At 40.3% G+C, this 20,072-nt stretch overlaps 1 protein-coding gene across 16 annotated transcripts in view; it reads left to right on the top strand.

The window, feature by feature from the left end:
* KIAA0319L (KIAA0319 like) overlaps positions 1-20,072 on the top strand; it is a 123,406-nt gene that overhangs the window by 49,252 nt on the left and 54,082 nt on the right. For 14 of the 16 annotated variants that reach the window (XR_010147206.1, XR_010147203.1, XR_010147194.1 and 11 more), the window contains one exon: positions 1,183-1,706. Coding sequence is in view for 13 of the 16 variants with exons in the window: in XM_024357827.3 (XP_024213595.1) it covers positions 1,183-1,706 (524 nt within the window). In the remaining 3 variants the exon portion in view is untranslated. Of the gene's footprint in view, positions 1-54; positions 159-1,182; positions 1,707-20,072 lie in introns of all 16 variants that reach the window. The other 2 variants (XM_063782932.1, XM_063782930.1) reach the window with 1 other exon arrangement.

Here is a 20,072-nt window from a genome sequence, read left to right on the forward strand (position 1 = left end):
TATTGCATATTTTTTCTATGTAATTCTAACATATATTTTATGTTATAACCCCAGGGCCAGGACTAGGGTAAGGAGAGAGGTGCCCAGAACACAGAATTTAAAGAGACACTCACTATGAAGGTCCTGTGAGCCAACCCTTCACTGGAATGACTCTGAAAGTGAGCACCTCCTTAAATTTTGTGCCTGAGGCACCTCTCTTGCCTCACCCTAGTTCTGTTTCTATATAACCCTGACAATAGCTGGTAATAGACACCTATAGAGCCAGTACCTTAAAATGAACTCACATAATCACTTCCATTTAGAACAAGTTTTGACTTCATCTAAGAAAACAGAGGTGAGATACTATTTCAGAAAAATCAATGCCATACCTGAAATAATTAAAACAGTCCAAAGTTTATCCATCAGCAACATTAGCCAGAATTTTGGATCATATTATCTAGGTTACCCATAGCATGTCACTGTTGTACTTAGGTTCCATTATTTCTTATCATGACGTGACTTGTCATTAGGAAGTTCTTTCTAGCAGAATTGCTCTCGTGGTTAAAATTTTTGGTAATCTTGACTACCACTCTGGCTGATACTATGATATGCAAAACCATTTGACTTTGGCAAATGATTGGTTAAAGAATGAATGTGCCTATTAACTGCATGAGGTTCAGAGTACTCAGTCTGTGTTGCTGCCAGTTTGCTGGGGAAACTGTTCTTCTGGTCCCACAGTTCTCACATTGCTACCTGTTCTTCTGGTCCCACAGTTCTCACATTGTCCCTGAGAAATACCTTGGAGGTGAGTGGGAGGTCATCAGGTATTGGGACTCTGCCCTCTTCCTCCCAACTTGCCACTTCCCTGCATATGCTTCCACCAGAATACCTCTTTTTTTGTTTTTGTTTTTGTTTTTTTTTTCCTGTTTATGAAGTGACATTCTGTGTAAAAGGTCTCCATGGCAGGAACTCATTGAGAAGGAGAACAATTAATGAATGTGGAGCAGTATTTCTAGAACCTAAAATATCCGAAGACAAAAAACTCTCTCTTTCACTTCCTTTGTTCCACTCACTAGATGGCTTTCTCACCCTCTTAAAAACTCGTCTTCAAAATAACCTCAAATGTTGGTTCTCAGGGCTCTTTATGGAGCAGTAGTCTCTGTTTTTATTTCATCTGAAAATGTTTTCATTCTTTGTTTTTAGATGCCAGTGAGAGCAGGTGCCAGCAGGGGAAGACACAATTTGGAGTTGGCCTGAGATCTGGGGGAGAAAATCACCTCTGGCTTCTTGAAGGAACCCCCTCTCTCCAGTCATGTTGGGCTGCCTGCTGCCAGGACTCTGCCTGCCATGTCTTTTGGTGGCTAGAAGGGATGTGCATTCAGGCAGACTGCAGCAGGCCCCAGAGCTGCCGGGCTTTTAGGACACACTCCTCCAATTCCATGCTGGTGTTTTTAAAAAAATTCCAAACTGCAGATGATTTGGGCTTTCTACCTGAAGATGATGTACCACATCTTCTGGGGCTAGGTTGGAACTGGGCATCTTGGAGGCAGAGCCCACCCAGAGCTGCACTCAGACCTGCTGTATCCTCCAGTGACCAGCAGAGCTTAATCAGGAAGCTTCAGAAGAGAGGTAGTCCCAGTGAAGTAGTTACACCTATAGTGACACAGCATTCTAAAGTGAATGACTCCAACGAATTAGGTGGTCTGACTACCAGTGGCTCTGCAGAGGTAAGCATGCTATGAATAAGGAGCAGAGAAATGGTTAAATCTGCTCTTACATTTTGTATATATGAGCAATGAAGCTGATGCTTGCGGGCAGTGCTCATAGGCTGAGGAGTGTATATATAAAGCTGCTTGGTGTCAGCTTCGTTGGTGCTGCCCAGATGTACAAAGGGTAATTTGACCCTAGAGATGTTCATGCTATGTAGGTCTGACCATTGTTTTGGTAAATGCAGAAAGCTGCTCATTATCTAGTCTAAGCTGGTTCTTGGCTACAGGTAAGTACAGTTGTATGGCTGTTAGTATTCACCAACCATTCTGCAGTATTTTCTGCCAAATTGCAAAACAGTTGATTGATGTGGTTACAGTCAAGTTCTCCTCCGTCTCTCGCCTGTAAACACATTCTTTATGAGGTAGTTTCTATTCCAGTCAGAATTAACCATGCTTGGTACTACAGATTAAGATCTGACCTGCTGGGCTGTGGAGCAGGATGTGGCCATTAGCCAAGAGGTCTCTGGAGTGAATTCTCACCAAGCTGTATATGCCAAGGGAGATACCACCAGTAGAGTTTATTCTGCTTATTATGTTTCTTCATTGTTGATCTCCTTGGGGAAATGATTAAAAGGAATGACTCACTCTCTGCTCAGTCTTCCTTGATTGCTGTGACTTATATTTGTATTTGTTTTGTCCTAGTTGTCTCTATCAAGTTGAAGCCAGAATGGGCTATGACATGCCAGGCGTTCTGTGTACTAATTGTTGCACTGTATCATTTTGTTTAATTTTCATAGCAATATTTCCAAGTAGGCATTATTAGCCCTGTTTACCTGGTGAGAAAACTGAGGCCCAGAGAGGTTAAACAGTTTGCCAGTGATCATGCAGCATAGCTAGAATTGGAACCCAGATTTAATATTAAGAAAAAAACTTTTTAGTGCAGTATTAGAGAACAATCCTAGATTTAATATGCCCATAAACATTTATGGCTACCTACTGTCAATGTCAGGCACTTTTCTAAGCCTTAGAGATACAAAGGTGAATAAGAATGGTTCATTCCCTCAGGGAGTTTATAATCTAGTGGAGACTGATACATGAAGATAGGTATTTACAGTGGTGTATAATTATTGCATTAACATACTTATGTACACAATGCAGTAAGAACACAAGAAGTGATTCATTTCAGCAGGCAAGTGGTGTGTATGTGCAGGTAAGACTTCTCAGAGATGTTTAACATTTCTTGAAGGATGTGTAGGATTGTACTGGGGTGGGGTTAATGGTGGTAAAAAAACATTCTGGACAGAGCCACAGTGTATGTAAAGGCTCGGTCATAGTCATTGTGTATTTACTTGCGAGGTACTATACTAAGCTGGATACTGGGAATATTACAATAAATAAGATGAATATCATTTCTGCCTTAACAAGGCTTATACTCTGGCAAGGAATATTACATTTCTAATAATTAAATTATTATAATAATTATAAGCTTGATGTGGGTAACGAGAGGGTAAATACAGAGTGCCGTGAAAGCATCCAACAGGCATCTAATACAAACTAAGGTGTCAGGTTAGGCCACTTTAAAGAAAGAAAGTTTAAGCTGATATTTGAAGTAGGAATTCGGAAAAGAAACAGGGAAAAAGAGTATTTCAGGCAGAGGAAATAACAATTTCAAAGTGTGTTAGGTGCCCTAGAATATGGCGAGCTCAAGAAATTGGGAGAGACTGGCGTTGCTGGGCAAACGGAGAAAGAGAGCTGGTGGTGAAAGAGAAGTCTTGAGAGGTATGCAGAACCTTGAGGCCTTATTAAAATACTGGTTTTTATCTGAAGATCAGTGGGAAACCATTAGGGAGTTTTAAGTAGGGAATGACATAATCAGATAGTGGCTGTGTGGTGAGTAGACTGGAAAGGGCGAGAATATACAGTTGACCCTTGAACAGTGTGGGGGTGAGGAATGTCAACCCTTTGTGCAGTTGGAAATTTGCATAAACTTCAGAATCCCCCAGAATGTAGCTACTAAAAGCCTACTGTTGACTGGAAGCCTTACCAATAAGATAAACAGTCGATTAACACATATTATGTATGTCATATGCATTATATACTGTATTCTTAAACTAGATAAAATGTTAAGAAAATTGGCTGGGTGTGATGGCTTATGCCTGTAATCCCAGCACTTTGGGAGGCCAAGGCGGGCAGATCACAAGGTCAGGAGATCGAGACCATTCTGGCTAACATGGTGAAACCTTGACTCTACTAAAAATACAAAAAGTTAGCCGGGCGTGGTGGCAGGTGCCTGTAGTCCCAGCTACTCAGGAGGCTGAGGGAGGAGAATGTCGTGAACCTGGAAGGTGGAGCTTGCAGTGAGCCAAGATTGCGCCACTGCACTCCAGCCTGGGCAACAGAGTAAGACTCTGTCTCAAAAAAAAAAAAAAAAAAGGGAAGAAAATCATAAGGGGCTGGGCACGGCAGCTTATGCCTGTAATGTCAGCACTGGGGTAGGCTGAGGCAGGTGTATCAATTGAGGTCAGGAGTTCAAGACTAGCCTGGCCAACATGGTGAAACCCCGCCTCTACTAAAAATACAAAAATTAGCCAGGCGAGGTGGTGCACACCTGTAATCCCAGCTACTTGGGAGGCTGAGGCATGAGAATCGCTTGAACTCAGGAGGTGGAAGTTGCAGTGAGCCGAGATTGCACCACTGCACTCCAGCCTGGGCGACAGAGCAAGACTCTGTCTCAAAAAAAAAAAAAAAAAGAAAGAAAATCACAAGGGAAAATATACTTAGTATTCATTAAGTGGAAGTGGATCATCTTATAGGCATCCTTGTTGTCTTCACGTTGAGTAGGCTGAGGAAGAGAAGTAGTTGGTCTTGCTGTCTCAAGTGGCAGAGGCACGAGAAAATTCACATATAAGTGAACCTGCGCAGTTCAAGCCTGTATTGTTTAAGGGCCAACTGTATATGGCCTGGTAAAATAGGAGGCTTTTCAGGCAAGAGAACCATTGTACTAAAAAAGGAGATTAAAGACAGGAAAAGGGATAAATAATGAATAATCCCTTAGAGCTGTGGTTCTCAAACTTTAGCATGCATCAGACTCACTTGAAGGCCTTGTTAAAAATAAATTGGTCTTTGTTTCTTGCTCTGAAGAGATGGAAATAAAAAAGGTTGCCGGGCCCCAACTCCATAGTTTCTGACTCGGTAGGTCTGGAGTATGTTCTGAGAATTTGCATTTCCAGAAAGTTCCTGGAGTGTGCCAATGCTGCTGCCCAGGGACCAGAACCACTGCCTTATAGGGCAGGAAGGTTAGAATACTGAGCACAGAGTACAGTATTAGTCTTAAGCAGGATACCTCCTTCATTGTGACAGAGAGAAAGGATTGGGTAAGACACAGCTAGGGTGGGTTTATATACTGGGTAGAAGGAAATTGTTGTAGTTCTCATCTCATTCTTGTTTTTTCTTAAGTGTGATAGATCATTTATGGATAGTAGAAACAGAGGTAGAGGTAGATGGGATTGGGGGGAGTGGGTAATAGACAGGAAAATCAGAGGTTTAGAGAGTGGGGTAAAGGTCTAAAATAGCCATCGTGAAGGATAGAAGATGGCAAACTAGGTAAGAAAATAGAAATATTGCTGGGTAGCCTTGAAGATGGAGATCATGCATTTATAACAGTGGTACTGATCTTTACAGTTGTGTGATTCTCCTCAGTAGCTCTCAGCAACTCTGTCAAGAAAAGCCTGATAATTTGATTCATCCAAGATAGGAACTTTGCTAGGTAGTTTGTACAGAAGGAAAATGAGGTATGGAAATCGAGGTTGTTGTAAAAAGAGTGATGAGAGATAGTATGAGAAAGTATAAAAAGAGGCAAAGATAGCAAGGCGCTACAGAAGTAGACAAGTTTGGCATTTAGTGGTTACCATGATGGGAAGCAGATGTCGGAGGAATGGGTAATTGTGAGTGCTGGAAGGATAGGAGGCGGTGGTCAGAGTATGTAATATTTGAATTTAAGATTTTGGAGGTGGTAAAGTTCTGATGGCAGAATCTAGGGTGAGCTGTGGAAGAGGGTTGCTGGGGTAGAGTGGAGAAGAAGTTTATTGGAGGCAAGGAGCTCAAAGAACCCAGCAAGCTCAAAGAACGTGTTAAATGAGTTACCCATGTGGACACTGAGGTAGTCTTTAATGATGGTAATGGTGATGATGATGATGATGATGATGATGACAGCAGCAATAACTGATGTTTACTGAGCGTTTACTATATGCCAGGTACCATTCAGAACCCTTTACGTGTATTAACTCTTAATCTATACAGCAAATCCTGTGAATTACTATTACTGTTCCTGTTTTTTTTTTTCTTTTTTTTCTTTTTTTTTTGAGACAGAGTCTCACTGTGTCACCAGGCTGGAGTGCAGTGGCACGATCTTGGCTCACTGCAACCTCTGCCTCTGGGTTCAAGTGATTTTACTGCCTCAGCCTCCGGAGTAGCTGGTACCACAGGGGTGTGGCACACCCAGCAACTTTTTTTGTATTTTTAGTAGAGATGGCATTTCACCATGTTGGCCAGGGTGGTCTCGATCTCCTGACCTCGTGATCTGCCTGCCTCTGCCTCCCAAAGTGCTGGGACTACAGGCATGAGTCACTGTGCCTGCCCGTTCCTGTTTTATAAATGAGGAAACTCAGGCAACACAGCTAGGTATGTGGTACAACCAAGACTTGAACCTAAGCAGGCTGATTCTGTACGGACTCAGTCCTCTTTTTTTTTTTTTTTTTGAGATGGAATTTTGCTCTTATTGCCCAGGCTAGAGTGCAATGGTGTGATCTTGGCTCACTGCAACCTCCACCTCCCGGGTTCAAGCAATTCTTCTGCCCCAGCCTCCTGAGTAGCTGGGACTACAGGCATGTGCCATCACGCCCAGCTAATTTTTTGTATTTTTAGTAGAGACAGGGTTTCTCCATGTTGGTCAGGCTGGTTTCGAACTCCTGACCTCAGGTGATCTGCCTGCCTCGGCCTCCCAAAGTGCTGGGATTACAGGCGTGAGCCACCACGCCTGGCCTTGTCCTCTTACTGGCCTGTCCTTTCTTACTGTTCAGGTAGGACTTGGGATGAGGAGGACTTTTGAAAGCCAGATGTCAAAGTCACCAGTAAAATAGGAAGAGTGACGAGTAAATTGGGAGATGATAGCTGCAATGAGAGTTGAAGTGGCAGCAAGATGGCAAAGGAGAAGAGGTTTTCACAGGGAGGTAGAAGAATAATGGTTTGCAGAGGACATTGGGAAGCGGCAGCAAAGAAAATACCTCCAGCATACTATAGGATAATTATGGCCCGTGAAATTAGAAATGGACAAGTTAGAAATATGGTAGATTTAGATCTGACAGTCTCCTGGAGGATGGTGAAAATTCAAACTTGGGTCTTACAGAATTCAGGTGTATGCTGGAAGGAAGATCCTGAGGATGTGTTGGCTATAGAGAATTCTTTCTTCTAGTTTACCATTAGTGGGCAGTGGCAAGAAATTGCTGCTAGTGAGTAGGATTTCAAGACCTTTGTGGTCTAATGTGGAGAGTGGGTAGACATGAGGGGAGGAATATTGAATTTGAACTATGAACCCCAGGACTGGGAGTGGGCTTTTGCTGCATGCAGTGTTGCACGGAGGCATTACAAAGCTTGGCATTACATATTGAGAACTGCAAGTATTGCTAAAAAAAAAAAATGGGGCAAAGTGAAATCTTCAGATCCAGATAAGTTATATTTGACCTTATATATCATGCTTAGGAGCTAGCTTCTTACCCTGAAGGCCATGTATAGCTCTGGAAAGGTGGTAAGATTGCCTTGTGCATTGAGAATTGCCTTGGCATTTCTTTTGGGAGAGAACTTGGGAGTTCAAACTTCTGCTTAATGCACTAGGGAAGGGAAGAGAAAAGTATGCACTGCAGATCTCATTCTAATTAGGGATGACTGGCGAGCAGCGCCAGTTTCTAGTTTGTGCTGTTTTCACTAAGGTAGGTCAAGCAACTCTGCATCCAAAGTGGAGAGAAATTGTATCATAAATTGCTTTTGTCTTGCCTGCCTGCAGAGCTGCAAAGGCATTTGGATTGTCAGTCTGCATTTTTCACTCTTTTGGAAATATACATATATTGAATCCAAAGGCAGATATTGTGGACCTTTTGCAATTCCAAAAGTAGAAAGGAATGTCATCAATATATTCCCGTTTCTCAACTTAAAGAGGGTGAAGCCTGTCCTGCTTAGTTTAAGTATTGCACCCTTTCTGTACCATGAACCTCTGAATTGTTGGCAGGAGGAGCACAGAGGCTTGTTGATTGGGTCCTGGAACGTGTACAGTATAAGCAGTTCAGCCAATTAATTGTGTACATTATAAGAATGTGTACAGCTTAAGCAGTTCTGACAATTAATTGCTGCCAATCCTGCTATGTGCCAGAGAAAAAAGTGCTTTATTTGAGCACAGGAAATGAAAGTCCACTTAGGTATCCCTGCATGTAAGGTTTGACTGTAGGAAGACTGAAGTGTTCTTCTCTCTAACAGCATCGTCTCCCTGTTTCCAGTCAATAATCACACACGGCATTTTGACCCTTAGCAAGCCAGTAGCTTTCTGTGGAACAAATAAATGACTTAGAGGATAAATGAGCCAAGCACCCAGATAGCCATCTGCTGCCTTCTTTTTCTGAGAACTCTTGTGCTGGCTCCATGTAAAGCCTGAGCTTACCTCTTATCAGAAGATAGAGGTGTGGGGTGTGGGCAGCCACAGAGGGATAACCTTACGTAACTGATGACAGAAACCTAAGCAGTGCTGTTTCCCTTCATGTTTTGTTGTTGTTGTTTTGGGTTTGTTTTTCAGGGTTTTTTTTTTTTTTTTTTTTACTTGTTTTTACTTGTTTGCTTGTTTCTGTTGTGTTAGTTCTTGGACCACAACACCCTTTCCTTATTTTTTTTTCCCTTCATAGCTACCCATTTTCTCCTCTAATCTAATAGTTCTGGTTCTTTAATCTACTTATCTAGTTTTTAGTATGTGCAGTGAGTTTGAAATTGTGTTTATTGGCTCCTTTGTAAGCTAATTTATTGTCTTAATTCATTAAGGCTGCTGTAACAATACCATAAACTGGGTGGTTTATAAACAACAGAAATTTATTTCTCACTGTTCTGGAGGCTGGGAAATCCCAGCTGAAGGTGCTGGCTGATTTGGTGTCTAGTGAGGGGCCAGTCTGCATAGACACTGCATTCTAGCTATGTTCTCATACGGTGGAAGAGGAAGACAAACTCTCTCTGGTCCGTTTTCTAAGAGCACTAATCCCATTCACAAGGGCTCCAACTTCATGACCTAATTACCTTCCAAAGGCCCTACCTCCTAATACCATCACTTTGGGGGTTAGCTAGATTTCAACATACGAATTTTGGGAGAACACAAACATTCAGTCTGTAGCACCTACGAAGCAAGAGTTGATGGGGATTTTGGTGTGGGTCCCTTAACAACTCCTTACTAACTGGCAGAACTTGACCATCTCTTGTTAACACCACAGGTGTCATCCCTCTCTTTCCTATTTAGTGGATGGTCTTAGTTTCTCTAAGGAGACTCTCAGAAGACTAACTTTTAATTAATTTCTATAAAGATAAACCCTGCCATATTCTCCAGTCTCAGCTTTAGTTGCTGAGAATTGGGATGTGGTGTGTCATTAGACCCCACTAATGCAGGAAGAAGACCCGACTAATGCCACTGCAGGAAGACATTCCTTTCCATTGGTAGGATTTTTATTAATGACAGTGGTGGGTTTTTATTTCAATACCATTGTGTCTCAAATCAAAATGTATTGAAAGCTGAATTTTTATAAACTGTTATTTAATATTAAGTAGAAACTAGGATAGCATGTGCCTTACCAAGGAGGACCCCTATATGGATTGTGATTATGTAACCAGGTAAGTGTGAACATCCTGTGTGTGGCGTTACAGACTCCTACTCAAAATGGAATAGATAGTGATGAGAGTTTTCTTTTGTTATCTTTAATTATGACATTAATTGCTGGGCCTGGCTTACTTGATTTGGAGAGGGTAGCCTCAGAGTGGAGGCAGGGAGGAAGGGAGAAGGAAGAAGAGAAGAGAATTGGAGAGATGGAGAAAGAGAATATGAATTGAAACCTTTCATCATTATGAATAAGAGTTCTTGAAGAAGAAACAGGTTTGTTCAGAATTGGTTTAGTTTTTATGATTTCTATCCAGTGCCAGAAAAAATTGCTCAAGGAAATTCCATCCAACCCTTTATTATCCCCTAAAAATTTTTAGTATTACTTCATAGTTTCTTTTTTTTTTTTTCCCGAGATGGGAGTTTCACACTTATTTCCCAGGCTGGAGTGTAGTGGTGCAATCTCGGCTCACTTCAACCTCCGTCTCCTGGGTTCCAGTGATTCTCCTGCCTCAGCCTCCCGAGTAGCTGGGATTACAGGCACCCATCATCATACCCAGCTAATTTTTTGTATTTCTGTAGAGACAGGGTTTCATCACGTTGGCCAGGCTGGTCTCGAACTCCTGACCTCAGGTGATCCACCTGCCTTGGCCTCCCAAAGTGCTGGGATTACAGGCGTGAGCCACTGCGCCCAGCCTACTTCATAGTTTCTCAAATAAAATAATTTGTTCCATGTCTCCTGTTTCTGTTTCCTTAAAAATACAGTACATAAATTTTTGAAAATGATAAACAAGGTTTTTCTTTAAAACAAATTATTTTAATAAATGAAAATCTGTCTGCCTAACTTTAAAATAGTCACACTGTTCTTCTACTTCTGGGAATCTGTCTAAAGCAATAGTTTCTAAATAAAACTTTGCACACAATGGTGAGATGATACTTATTTTATGAAAAAAATGAAAGCAGTCTGTCTAATGAGGGGAAAATGGACATTGTGCAATCGTTATAAATACGCTTTTGGGTGCATGAATGGCTCTTTTGTTACTCCTTTCTCCTTTCCATTCCACCCACATGGAATACTTGTTCTTCTGTGGGTGCCATACTTTTAGAAAGCAGCTTTTTTGAAGTATAATTGTCATATCATAAACTGTACATGTTTAAAGTGTACAATTTGGTTAGTTTATTTATATCTATCTCTATGTCTATAAAACCATCACCATAAAAAGATAACGAATATATGTATCAACTCTAAAATTTCTTCTGCCGCTTTGTAATCTGTCCCTCTCACCCCCTCTAGAAAATTGATCTGCTTTTAGTCATTATAGATTTTCTGTAATTTTTAAATAAATTGAATCATACATTACATACGTATTTCTTTTTAACGACTTTATTGAGGTATAATTTATATAAGGAAACATTCCTTTTAAGCATACAATTCAGTGGTTTTAGTAAATGCATAGAGTTGTAAATCATTATTACAATCCAGTTTGATAACATTTCTTCTTTTTTTTTTTTTTGCCTTTTTCCTGCCGTACAGTTTGATAACATTTCTATCACCCCCCCAAAACTTCCCTTGTCCCCATTTATCCAAAAGTTCCTGTGTGCCATCCCTATTCCCACCCCCAGTCCTAGGCATCCATTGATCTGCTGTCTCTATAAATTTGCATTTTCTAGACTTTGCATTAATATGGAATCATGGAATATGTAGTCTTTTGTGTTTAGGTTCTTTTACTTAGCATAGTGTTTTTATGTCCATTCATGTCATAACATATGCCAGTAGCTGCTTTTTTTTTTTTTTTTTTTTTTTTTTGAGACACAATCTCGCTCTGTTGCTCAGGCTGGAGTGCAGTGGCACTATTTCTGCTCTCCGCAGCCTCGACCTCCAGGGTTCAAGTGATTCTTGTGCCTCAGCTTCCCGAGTAGCTGGGACTACAGGCATGTGCCACCACGCCCAGCTAATTTTTGTATTTTTTAAAGTAGAGATGGGTTTTCACCATGTTGGCCAGGCTGGTCTCAAACTCCTGACCTCAGGTGATCTGCCCACCTTGGCCTCCCAAAGTGGTGGGATTACAGACATGAGCCACTGCACCCAGCACCTAGTAGCTGGCTTTTGAAAATTCCTAAGTAGTATTCCATTGTATAGATATAATTTGTTTATCCATTTACCTGTTAATGGATATTGGATTGCTTCCAGATTTTGGTTATTACAGGCTAGAACATTTGTGTACAAGTCTTTGTATAGCATATATTTTAATTTCTCCTGGGTAAATATGTGGGAGTGGAATAGCTGGATTACATTGTATGTTTTATTTTATTTTTTATTTTTTTGAGACGGAGTCTCACTGTGTCACCCAGGCTAGAGTGCACTGGCACCATCTCAGCTCACTACAACTTCCGCTTCCTGGGTTTAAGAGATTCTCCTGCCTCAGTCTCCTGAGTAGCTGGGATTACAGGCACCTGCCACCATCCCCGGCTAATTTTTGTATTTTTAGTAGAGACAGGGTTTCACCATGTTGGCCAGGCTGGTATCAAACCCCTGACCTCAAGTGATATACCCACTTCGACCTCCCAAAGTGTTGGGATTACAGGCGTGAGCCACCGTAACCGGCCTATATTGTATGGGTATATTTAACTTTTTATCAAACTGCCCAAGTGTTTTCCAAAGTGGTTGTACCATTTTACATTTCCGTGATTAATGTATCAAATTTCCAGTTGCTCCACATTCTTGCTAACACTTGGTATGGTGAATCTTTTTAATTTTATACATTGTAATAGGTGTTTAATTGAATCTCATTGTGGTTTTGATTTGCATTTTCCTAATGACTAATGATGTTGAATATTTTTTGTGTGCTTATTTGCCATTCATTTTTTTTTTTTTGTAGAGTGTTAATATTTTTCCCCATTTTTAAAAAGTGGAAAAAATTATCTGGGTGTGGTGGTGCACACTTGTAGTCTCAGTTATTCAGGAGGCTGAGGCAGGAGAATTGCTTGAGCCTGGGAGGTTGAGGCTGCAGTGAGCTTTGATCATGCCACCACACTCTAGCCTGGGTGACAGAGTGAGACCCTATCTTAGAAAAACAACAACAAACAAACAAACAAAAACCAAACAAACAAAACTGTGTTATTTTCTTACATATATATTTTCTGCATACAAGCTCTTTCTCAGATATGTGATTTGCAAATATTCTCTCCCAGTCTGTAACTTATCTTTTCATTCTCTTAGCAGTGTCTTTCAAAGAGCAGATATTAATTTTGATGAAGTCTGGTTTATTAATATTTCTATTATGGATTGTGTTTTTGGTGTTGTATCTGAGATTTTCTCCTAAGTTTTCTTCTGAAAGATTCATAATTTTATTTATTTTTTAATTTTTGAGGCAGAGTCTCACCTGGGCTGGAGTGCAGTGGCATGATCTCGGCTCACTGCAACCTCCATCTCCCAGGTTCAAGCGATTTTTCTGCCTCACCCTCCCAAGTAGCTGGGACTACAGGTGTGCACCACCACGCCTGGTTAATTTTTGTATTTTTAGTAGAGATGGGGTTTTACCATGTTGGCCAGGCTGGTCTCAAACTCCTGACCTCAGGTGATCCACCTGCCTCGTCCTCTCAAAGTGCTGGGATTACAGGCATGAGCCACCGCACCTGGCTATAAAAGTTTCATAAGTTTAGGTTTTACATTTAGGTCTAGGGTTATTTTGTACATTGTGAGAGCTATGGATGGAATTTTTTTTTTGGCATATGAATATCCAGTTGTTTTAGGACCGTATTTTTTCCATCCTTTCTACACTGAATTGCCGTTTTACCTTTGTTGAAAATCAATTAAGCGTATGTTTATAGGTCTGCTTCTCTACACTGTTTGGTCCCATTTATCTGTTTGCCTATATTGACATGAGTTCCACACTGTCTTGATAACTGTAGCTTTCTTTTTTGAGACAGGGTCTCACTGTGGTTGCTCAGTTGGAGTGCAGTGGTACAGTCTTGGCCCACTGCAGCCTTGACCTTCCAGGCTCAGGTGATTCTCCCACTTCAGCCTCCCAAGTAGCTAGGACTATAGGCATGCACCACCATGCCTGCTAGTTTTTTTTTTTTTTTTTCCCTTTGTTATTTTAGCGGAGATGGGGTTTCACTATGTTGCCCAGGCTGGTCTCAAACTCCTGGACTCAAGCAATCCACCTACCTCAGCCTCCCAAGCTGCTGGGATTATAGGCGTGAGCCACCACACCCGGCCTAACTCTAGCTTTGTAATATATGTTTATTTTATTTTATTTTTTATTTTTATTTATTTATTTTTTGAGACGGAGTCTCACACTGTTGCCCGGGCTGGACTGCAATGGCGCGATCTTGGCTTACTGCAACCTCCGCCTCCCGGGTTCAAGCGATTCTCCTGCCTCAGCCTCTCGAGTAGCTGGGATGACAGGCGCCCACCACCATGCCCGGCTAATTTTTTGTATTTTTTAGTAGAGATGGGGTTTCATTATGTTGGCCAGGCTGGTCTTGAACTTCTGACCTCGTGATCCACCTTTCTCGGCCTCCCAAAGTGCTGGGATTACAGGTGTGAGCCATTGAGCCCGGCTGTAATATATGTTTAAATCAGATGATGTTTAAAACTTTGTTCTTGATCAAAATTGCTCATTTTAGGTTTTTTGCATGTCCTTATAAATTTTAGAATTATCTTGTCAGTTTCTTTTTAAAAAGTCTTCTGGAATTTTCAGGGGATTGTATTGGGAATGTAGATCAATTTGGAGAAACTCAACAGCCTAATAATAATGTTGGATTTTCAGACCCATGAGCACAGTGTATCTCTCCATTTAATTAAATAATCTATAATTTTTCTCAGTGACGTGTTGTAGTTTTGGTGTACAGATCTTTTTGTTTGTTTGTTTGTTTGTTTGTTTGAGATAGGGTCTCACTTTGTCACCCAGGCTGGAGTGCAGTGGCGTGATCTCGGCTCTCTGCAGCCATGACCTCCTGGGCTCAAGTGATCCTCCTGCCTCAGCGCCCCAACTAGCTGGGACTACAAATGTGTACTCCTACATCTGGCTAATTTTTTTTAGAGTTGTTGCTTCACCATGTTGCCCAGGCTGGTCTCCAACTCCTGAGTTTAAGTGATCCACCTGCCTCGGCCTCCCAAAGTGCTAGGATTACGGATAAATCTGATGAAAGATGTGCAAGAAAGACATGTATACCAGCTGGGCACCGGTGTACAGATCTTGCAGTCTTTTGTCAGGTTTATCTGTAATTCTAAAAAAATCTAAAAATGTGCAAGATCTGTACACTGGCACCCAGCTAGTGTACAGATCTTGCACATCTTTATTTTTATTTTTTTGCACCTCCTCCTCCAACAGAGATCTTGCACATCTTTTGTCAGATCCATATTTCATTAAAAAAATGTTTAGTGGGTACGTACATAGTAGGTATATATATTTGTGTATTTCATATATTTGATGCTATTATATTTGATGTTTTTAAAGAACCCAGTGTCTGATTGTTTGTTGCTGGTATATAGGAATACAATTACTTTTTGTATATTGGTCTTGTATCTTGTAATCTTGCTAAACTTATTTGTTCATTCTGTTAGCATTTTTTATAGATTCCATAGGATTTTCTCTATATATAATCATGTTGTCTATAAATAAAGACAGCTTTACTTCTTCTCCAACCTGGATGCCTCTTATTTCTTTTTCTTGCCTTATTGCCCTGGCTAGAACTTCCACTACAATGTTTTTTATATATTTTTACTTTTTGTGGAGATGAGCTCTTGCTTTGTTGTCCGGGCTGGTGTGGAACTCCTGGCTTCAAGCAATCTTCCTGCCTTAGCCTCCCAGTGTGCTGGGATTACAGATGTGAGCCGCCATGCCAGGCCTCCAATACAGTGTTGAATCCAAGTGGCGAAAGTCTACATGTTAGCTGTAGGTTTTTTGAAAGCAACAAGTCTGTAAGTCAGCTATAAGTCTGATGTTAGCTGTAGGTTTTTTGAAGATACCTTTCATCAGCTGTAGGGAATTTTTCTATTCCTAGTTTGATCTGAGTTTTTATCAGGAATAATTGATGGATTTTGTCAAATGCTTTTTCTGCATCTATTGAGATGATTTTTTTTGTTTTTAGTATGTTAATATGGTGAATAATATGATTGATTTCAAATGTTAAACCAACCTTACATTCCTGGAGTAAACCCCGCTTGGTCATGATATTATTATTATTATTAATTTATTTATTATTTTTTGAGACAGAGTGTTGCTCTGTCACCCAGGCTGGAATGCAGTGGCTTGATCTTGGCTCACTGCAACCTCCACCTCCTGGGTTCAAGCGATTCTCCTGCCTCAGCCTCCTGAGTAGCTGGGACTACAGGCGCATGCCACCACACCCAGCTAATTTTTATATTTTTAGTAGAGACGGGGTTTCACCATATTGGTCAGGCTGGTCTTGAACTCCTGACCTTGTGATCCACCTGCCTCAGCTTCCCAAAGTGCTGGGATTACAGACGTGAGCCTCCGCGCCCAGCTTGGTCATGATATTATTATTTTGATGTATTTTTATATTTGATTTATCAAATTTTTGTCATGAATTTTTACATCTGTTTATTGGCTGGCCTCATAGAATGAGTTGACGAGTTTTTCCTTTTCTTCAGTTTTCTGGAGGGTTTGTGTAGAATTGGTATTATTTATTCCTTAAATGTTAAATATAATTCTCCAGTGAACCATCTGTACTTCGAATTTTCTTTGTGAAAAGTTTTAAACTAGAAATTCAATTTATGTGATAGATACATTGCTATGTAGGCTGTCTCTTTCTTCTTGAGTGAGCTTTGGCAGATTGTGTCTTTCAAGGAATTTATGCATTTCATGCCATTAGTCAAATTTATTTGCATAAAGTTCATTATAGTCTTTTACTGTCCTTTTAACATCTGTAGAACCTTTAGTTACATCGTCTCTCTCATTCCTTATATTGGTCATTTGTGTCTTCTTGTCTCTTGCTCTGGCTCTGGCTCTTGCTGTCTCATTTCTCCTGATTAGACTAGTTAATGTTTCTCAAAGAACCATGTTTGGTTTTATTCGTTTTTCTCTATTGTTTTTCTGTTTTCTATTTTATTGATTTCTGCGCTAATCCTTTTTTTAAAATATTACATTTAATATTTTCCCTGTTTAAACAAATCTAAGTTGACAGGTTTTTTTTTTGCTTTCAGTACTTTCGAGATACCGTGTCAATGCCTTCTAGCTTGCATTGTTTCAGTTGAGATATCTGCTCTAGTTTTTATCTTTGTTCCACATATATCATGTTTCTTTTTTCTCTGGCTGCTTATATAATTTTCTCCTTACCACTGTTTTAAGCGATTTGATTATGTTATTCTATGGCGTAATTTTATGTTTCATGTGCTTGGGGCTTGTTGAACTTTAATCTGGATTAGAATGTGGGTTTATAGTTTTCTTCAAATTTGGGAAATTATTGACAATTATTCAAATATTTTTCTGTCCCTCTCCCTTTGGGACCACTTGAATTTATTTCACAGTTTGCTGATGCCCCATTCGTTTATTTTCAGTCTTTTTTCGTCTCTGTGTTTCATTTTGAGTAGTTTCTATTGAAATTCTTTAAGGTTACTAATCTTTTCTTCTGCATTGTTTAATCTGCCATTAAATTCCTACAGTATTGCATTAGTCTGTTCTCACATTGCTATAAAGAACTATGTGAGACTGGGTAATTGATGAAGAAAAGAGGTTTAATTGACTCACAGTTCTGCAGACTGTACAGGAAGCATGGCTGGGAAGCCTCAGGAAACTTACAATCATGGTGGAAGGCAAAGGGGAAGCAGCACAATCTTCACATGCAGGAAAGAGAGAGAGTCAAGTGGGAAGTGCCACACACTTTTAAACCATCAGATCTCATGAGAACTCACTCACTATCATGAGAACAGGAAGGGGAAATCCACCTTCATGATCCAGTCACCTCCCACTATGTCCCTTCCCCAACATTGGAAATTACAATTCAACATGAGATTTGGATGAGGACACAGAGCCAAAACATATCAAGTGTATTTTCTTTAATATCAAACATTGTAATATTTATATTAAAAGTTTGATATGAGGTCTTTTTTATGTCTTATAACCTTTCCTATAACTTCTTAAACATAGAAATATAATCATAATACTTATTTTAATATACCTATCTACCAGTTCTGTCATCTCTGTTATTTCTGGATCAGTTTTAATTGATTTGCATTTTTTTTTCTCATTATAGTATTTATTTTCCTGCTTCTTTGCATGTCTGGTTATTTCAGATTAAATGCTAGACATTGTAAATTTTACCTACTGGGGTGTTGGATATTTTTGTATCACTATGAGTATTCTTGAGCTTTGTTCTGGACTGTGGTTAAATTATTTGCAAACAGTGATACTTTTGAGTCTTGCTTTTAAGCTTTGTCATGTGAGTCCGGGGCTGCATTTAATCTAGGGTTAATTTTTCTATCCTACTAAAGTAGGACTTTTATTAGTACTTTAACTGATGCCCTATGAATTACAAAGTTTTCCATTCTAGCTTTGTGGAATAAGTACTATTTCTTACCCATCTAAACTTGAGTACTTTTCTCTGTAATCAAGAGAACTACAGGGCAGCCTAGGCAACATGGCAAAACCTTATCTCTGTAAAAAGTACAAAAAGCTACTTGGGGGGCTGAGGTAGGAGGATTGCTTCAGCCTGGGAGGTCGAGGCTGCAGTGAGCCAAGATCGCGTCATGGCACTCCAGCCTGGGTGATAGAGTGAGACCCTGTCTCAGAAACAAACAAAAGCCAGGCATGGTGGCTCATGCCTGTAATCCAGCAGTTTGGGAGGCTGAGGCGTGCAGATCACTTAAGGTCAGGAGTTCGAGACCAACCTGGCCAACATGGTGAAACCCTTTCTCTACTCAAAATACAAAAATTAGCCGGGCACAGTGGCAGGCGCCTGTAATCTCAGCTATTTGGGAGGCTGAGGCAGGAGAATCGCTTGAACCTGGGAGGCAGAGGTTACAGTGAGTGGAGATTGCACCACTGCACCCCAGCCTGGGTGACAGAGTGAGACTCCATCTCAAAAAAAAAAAACCCCAAAGAAACAAAACAAAGAATACAGGTTAGTTTTTCCCTGACCCTCTGTAGTTTCTCCATATACATCTGATTATCAGTATTCCCTTGAGTACTTAAGGGGGTCTCCTTCAAATTTTCAGAGTTCTGTCTCTGTATAGCACTCTTCTTTCCCAGACTTCCAGCTCAGCTCTTCACCTCAGAAAGACTGCTGGTCTGTGCTTGGATTTCTTCCTGTGCCATGGCTCAAAAACATTTTCTAGACAGTAAGCTGGAGCAATCATAGGGTTGATCTTACTTGTTTTTCATTTCTTAGGGATCACTGTTTTTTATCACCTGATGTCTGGTGTCTTGAAAGCCATTGTTTAATATATTTGGTCTGGTTTTTAAATTTTTTTCAGAAGGATAAATCTTCTTGCTGTTACTTCTTCTTGACTGGAACAGAAAGTCCACCATGTTTTTTTTGTTTTTGTTTTGTTTTTTTACCTTGTGGCATTCACCTACCTAACTACTACTTAGTCTTCCCAGGCTTTACTTCTTTTTGAAGCCTTCTCTGATATTTACTTCCCAAGTTTGGACCCAGATGCTCTCCTAAATATTTGCATAATACTCAACTCTATCATTAAGTTTTCAGTCTCAGAACTTGATGCTCATTGTTCAAACTTGATACTTGCAAATATGTCCTTGATCTTGTCTCCTTGCATCTTTAGCTACCATTCGTTTGTCTTTCTTCCTTTTTATCTAGAAATATCAAAGGTAGTCTGCACTTGCTGTCTCTTCTTTATTCACTTACATCTAATCCTCAGCCATGTGGAATTTGGTTTCCACTGAAGCTACTCTTGCCAGGGTCACCAGTGACTTCACAGTTGCTGATTGCAGTGTATTCTTTTCAGTCTTTATTTGATTGGCCCCATCTGCATTATTTCATACTGGTTGCAATTGTCCCTTCTTTCTTTGGGGACCACACATTCCTGGTCCTTTTCCTTCTTCCTGATGATTCCTTCTTAGTCAATTTTGTTGGTCCTTTTATCAGCTTACAGCCTTTGTATTCCTAAATGTTCTATTCTTTGATTACTATTTCTTTTATTTACATGTTCTTCCTGTCGTAGTTCATCCACTCCCATGGCTTTAGGAGCATGATTCCAAATCTTAGTTTCTGTTTGAATTTCCCAGAGGTATTTTAGCTTCAATTTGTCTAAAACATAACTTCCTGTAATTTCCTTAAAGTTGCTCTTCTGTAGTCTATTTCGTTTTTGACACTACTGTAGTCAGTCCCTCACTCAGGCTAGAAACATGGGTGTCATCTCAGACTCTTCCCCAAACCCCAGATCTATTACAGCTCCATAAATATTAGATTCTTAATATTTTAAAATCCATCCCACAGGAGGAATTTCCAGTAATGGTGGCAGAGTGAAGTAGTCTCTGAAACCTTCCCACAGATAATATTAG

This window comes from Pan troglodytes, chromosome 1 (assembly GCF_028858775.2).
Source record: "Pan troglodytes isolate AG18354 chromosome 1, NHGRI_mPanTro3-v2.0_pri, whole genome shotgun sequence".
Classification (NCBI taxonomy): Eukaryota; Metazoa; Chordata; class Mammalia; order Primates; family Hominidae; genus Pan; species Pan troglodytes.